The sequence below is a fragment of the Mus caroli genome, unplaced genomic scaffold, assembly GCF_978045245.1.
Source record: "Mus caroli unplaced genomic scaffold, Mus_caroli_1 scaffold_14, whole genome shotgun sequence".
NCBI classification, from domain to species: domain Eukaryota; kingdom Metazoa; phylum Chordata; class Mammalia; order Rodentia; family Muridae; genus Mus; species Mus caroli.
The window spans coordinates 6,112,337-6,117,500 of NW_028227269.1; the positions used below are offsets into that span (position 1 = coordinate 6,112,337).

The 5,164-nt window shown below is 48.7% G+C and overlaps 1 protein-coding gene across 1 annotated transcript in view; it reads left to right on the plus strand.

Annotated features, from left to right (window-relative positions):
* Positions 1–3,867: 3,867 nt before the first annotated feature.
* Matn3 (matrilin 3) overlaps positions 3,868–5,164 on the plus strand; it is a 19,764-nt gene continuing 18,467 nt past the window's right edge. The window contains exon 1 of the mRNA XM_021179565.2: positions 3,868–4,075. Within this exon, the coding sequence (XP_021035224.2) occupies positions 3,868–4,075 (208 nt within the window). The remainder of the gene's footprint in view (positions 4,076–5,164) is intronic.

Sequence of the window (5,164 nt, forward strand, 5' to 3'; positions counted from 1 at the left end):
TTCCTACGGCCCAGGGAGTGGCCACTGCAGCTGGGGAGGGGAGGGGTGGAGGGAAGGGGGAAGTCACCGACAACAACAAGCCGAGTGCCCCCACGCACACACTCACTCACTCACTCGCTCGCGCACTCACACACACACAACACGGGCGACAACCACCTCACTGCCCATTATTTCTTTAAGTGTGTTTTCTGTTCTCCTTGATCTCTCCTTCAGACATCCCGTCTGGCTGGAAAAATAAAGATATGTTTCCCATGGAGTGATTTGAGATCATTCTTGAGAGTTAGATTAAGCAGGAGATGTGGCTAGAATATTTGACGGTTTATTTAATACCAGAGGGACCAGAGATGTCAAGGTTGGGTCATGCCTGTGCAGCCAGAGCTATAGTGGAACGAAGGGAGGAAGACCTGTTATGGGGGATGACGTGAAGTTCACTCTTAGATGTGTTGAGTAAAGCACTTCTGTGATCTTTAGGGAGAGAGTTCCAAAGGAGAGTTACAAATGTAATGTACAGATTTGAGAACTAGTCCTAGAGGGGTGGTAGGTGAAGTGTCCCTGTAGATAAAAGTTCTAATATAGTTGGTACAGTATAAATCATGGAAGTGGGGAGTGGGCTGGAGAGATGGTTTAGAGTACACAGTTCTGCAGAGGACTGGAGTTCAGTTCTCAGCATCTAGGTGGAGGTTCACAGTCACCTGCAACTTCAGTCTAGATGAATCTGTGCTCCTTTCTAGCTTCTGTGGGTACTAGACACTCGTGTGGTGCACAAACACACACACAAAACTACCCATATACATAAAATAAAAACAAACATCTTATCCATGCATGGTGGCACATGCCTTTCTTTTGTCTGAGCATTTGGGAGGCAGAGCCAGGTCCATCTTTGTGAGTTCAAAACCAGCCTGATATACATAGCTAGTTCTGGGCTAGCTAGAGCCACGTGGACCCTATTGAAAAAAAAAAAAAGTTACAAAAAATAAAAATAACAAAAAAGTCAATACAGAAACATTAAAATGAAATTAAAAAAAACTACCCATAATTTATTTCTTAGTCTTGATTCAATAATTCTTTTTTTTTTCACAGTTGCTCACAGGCAACTATAAATCAGACCATTGTCTTGGTGTTATTTTACCCCAGTGGGAGCCTGGTGGTGGCTGAGGAACCAACACCTTGCTGAAAAAGGTCAAGGAAGGCTACTGTGTGGTACTGATGTCCAACACAGAGAAGTCTGTTGTCTGTCCATGAGATGGAACAGAGCAAAGCCTTTCCTCTGAAAAAGCAGAGCCCGGCTGTTTCTTCTGCAAACACTCTCTCACACATGATGACCACCCTGCCACAGTAAGTCAAAACAGCTCTATTTTCAGGAACTGCTGTCTTCTGGCCTCTCAGTCTTATCTTTGACCGAGAGCCTTCATGTGCCAAGGTTCAGTTTCTGGGAGTTGAGCGGTGAACAGTTCAAACATTGTCCTTGTGTTCCCGTTGCCTATACTCGAGAGCCCAGGGTCAGCAAGGCAGCTCATCTCTTCCTCCACTGTTCCCCAGCCCCCTCGGAGACATCCTGCTGGCTTTGAACTTGATATGTAGTAGAGGGTAACATTTACACTTCCCATTTTCCTGCCTCCATGTGTGCCTGGATTTATCAGCCTGCATGGTTTAGATGGTGCTTGGGACCAATCCTAGGGCTTCATGCACACTAAGCAAACACTTTGCTGAGCTACACCCCCAGCCACTTTTTCTTTTGTCCTGTGTGTGTGTGTGTTCATGTATGTAACTAAGGCATGGGTTTGTTCATCATGGGTTTGGAGGCCCAAACTTCTAGTGTAGCTCTTGACTACCAGCCTTGTTTGAGATAGGCTCTCTTTATTGTGTGTGACTGTGTCCCACTGTAGAAGTGCTGAGATTACAGGTGTGTGTTACTGTACCCAGCTCAATGTGAATTCTGGGGTTCAGAACTCAGGGCCTCATACTTGTGTGGCACGAACTTCACCCACCAGAGCCATCTCTCTAGACCAACACTTCTTAGAAAGCCACTAATGCCATCGTGACAATTTTCCCTCGTGACTTCTTTCAGGCATGCTTAAGTAGTCTACCTTTAAATACCTTTAAATACCCTTAAATAGTACCAGTGTGGGACCTTGAGGGCTAAGTTCCCGACTTTTGAACGTGAAGAGTGCACATTCTAGCTACAGCAGTGTGTTCATGTTTCTGTGGGGTCAGATTCCACAACTTCTCATTTTACAGAATTGAAAGCTTACACCCACCAATCAACTCCAACTGCCTTCCTTCCGCTTTCCACTGTTTCAGTGCAGACTGACTACTTTAGATACTCCTTACAAACGGTATCATTCCAAACATGTCTCCTTGTGGCTGGCTTATGTCACCTTGCAACATGCCCTCGAGGTCCATCCGTGTTGTAACCTGCATTAGAACTTTATCTCGAAGGCTGCTTAGGATTCATACATGCAGTGTGATGGTTAGTTTTATCAACTTGGCATAAGCTGGAGTCATCAGAGGAGAGAGTATTGGCTGAGAAAACGCCTCTATAAGATCGAGCTGTAGGCAAACCTGTAGGACACTTTCTTAATTAGTGAGCGATGTGAGAGGGACCAACCCATTGTGAGTGGAGCAACTCCTGAACTGGTGGTCCTGGGTTCTATAAGAGAGCAGCCTAAGCAAGCCAACAAGCAGCACGCCTCTGTGGTTTCTGCATCAGCGCATGTCTTCAGGTTCTTGCCTTGAGTTTCTGTCCTGACTTTCTTTAATGCTGAACAGCAATGTGGAAATGCAAGCCAAATAAACCCTTTCCTCTCAACACGACTTTGGTCATGGTGTTTCATCGCAGCCATAGTAACCCTAACTAAGACATGCACATACCATCTTCTGTGTATCCACTCACCCAGAGGACACCAGGTTACCTCTACCTCTTAGCTGTTGTATAATTTGTAGGAGACATGACTGTCAGGTTACCACACGGTGGATGGTAGAAAGGCAACAGTCCTGGCAGAAAAGACTGGATTGGCTCTGTTGAGACTCATTCATGCTCATTGCAGTGGTTGAAAATCCAGTTCAGTTCCCCCCCCCCCGCCCCCTGTTAGAAGCCCTTCCTACTCACACGGCCACTTTTCTAACCCATCACGTTCCCCTAACAGTATACGATCTGTGCATCTTCTCTCACACAGTGAGTTGAAGGTCTCCCGAGCAGTTTCCAGTCCTGTGCTGGTTATTCTTCCGGAGAGGAAGTGGGTGTTTTTCCAGCAAACCGGAGGCTCTCTGGGGAAGTGTATGCTTGATTTACTATTCCTAGTAGTATAAGTTTAAATGTTTATGAATATTTAAAACGGGGCTGAAAGCATCCCATTCACGATGCTAGAATTTGTGAGGCCTATCTATCCTTTAAAAAAAAAATCACAGCAAGTTTTCTTGGACGGTGAAAGGTGCGTTGTGTGAGGCTCTTGTTCTGCAGCTGAGTGGGTACAGAACTTGAAGTTTGTCAAACAAAATCTGGGGGCACAGATCTGGCCGGGATAGAGCAGGAGTCCCCCAACCCTAGCCTGGTTTTACAAGGAGGTAATCGGCCAGGAGGCACCCAGCCGAGCCCACTGGACTAGGTGGGCAGTGACCACCGTGCCGCTGGCCGCCTAGTCCCAGACATTCCGCTCCTGCCACTGGAATGCACAGACAGGGCTTCTTGTTGGCCTTTGGCGGCTCCCGGGCTCTCGTGGCAAGGCCTTCTAGTGGGCGGGGCGGGGCGGAGCATCAGAAGCGGGACCTTTAAATTGGTCGCCAATGTGAGGCCCTATGGCCGCGTCTGACACTGTGTATCCCGGTTACCTCGCTGTTCACAGACCCCGGCAGGTCGTCAAGCCCATCATGTTGCTCTCAGCCCCCTTACGCCACCTCCCGGGACTTCTGCTGCTGCTCTGGCCGCTGTTGCTCCTGCCTCCCCCGGCTGCTCCTGGACGTTTGGCCCGCGCGAGCGTCCGCCGGCTGGGGACGCGAGTCCCCGGGGGCAGCCCTGGGCATCTCTCTCCTCTGGCTACTTCCACCCGCGCGCCATATTCCGGGAGCCGCGGCGCAGGTACAGTTGGGTGGGTGGGTGGCAAACTACTTCTCCAGAGAGGGTGCCACAGCCATAGCTGGAGGAGGGAAGAGGGGCCGGGACCCAGGAACGTAGCATGCTACATCTACGTGCCTTTATCCCAGCCTCAGGCAGGCAGGGTGTTGTTTCGAGAAAGCATCCTTTTTCCCTGCAGTCCTGCTCAGAAACTGAGGGTCCGACAACGCAGGGGAGCGGGTAGGGCTAGAATGTAAGGTCACGCGCATGACCATGATATAGCATCTGGTATCCTGAATTTCCTTGTGATTTGGGAAGGGGACAACGTGCACCTGTAGGAGCGCCATCCAGGGAATGGGGGCTCCCAGCTCTATCTGGCCTTGATCTTTTGGCTAGGGAGAGCAAACTTTTCCTGACACTCTGTTTGCTGTTACCTGGAAATCTTCGTCTATTTTGCATTCACTGTGTGTGCCTTTTTTCCTAAGAAGAAAGGATTTAGAGGAGACTCAGAATATGGAAAAAGGGACGACTTAGCGGAGGTGTATGAAGTGAGATTAGGATGGCAAACCAAGCTGCCATTTAGGTGTCCAGGGAAGATCTTGTTCTATAACCCTACTCTGTTCTGCCCCAGACCTGGGTATCTGCTTATGCCGACTGGGCCCCCATACTCCAAACTATACTCTGTCAATCCCCAAAGAACCAGACAGGTCTGGTCTTTGACGAACAACTCCATTCCCCCCTACCCCCAGCCACTAACATTGCTCTGAGCAGAACAAAGCTACAGAGCCCAGAGAAGCTGATAAACACCTGTCATGACCCCTCACAAGACATACAGGGACCCCAAGGATTAACATAGTGAAAAAAACCCAAAATCAACATCAGATCCCCTGAGTGAAACTCAAAACCCCAAAAGTCAAGCAGGGGCTCCGTCCACAGTACAGCTTGCTAAAGTTTCTGTACCACTTACAGAAGATTTCCTCTTTCTTACTCAAAGATCCAGCTCTAGTCTGTCTGGTCTTGACTTGAAAGAGGCTATAGCAAACCATATTTTAGACGTTCAGGCTCATCTGGCCAGCCGTGGTATTTGGCTGATTTGCATGGTCTGTCTCCTCC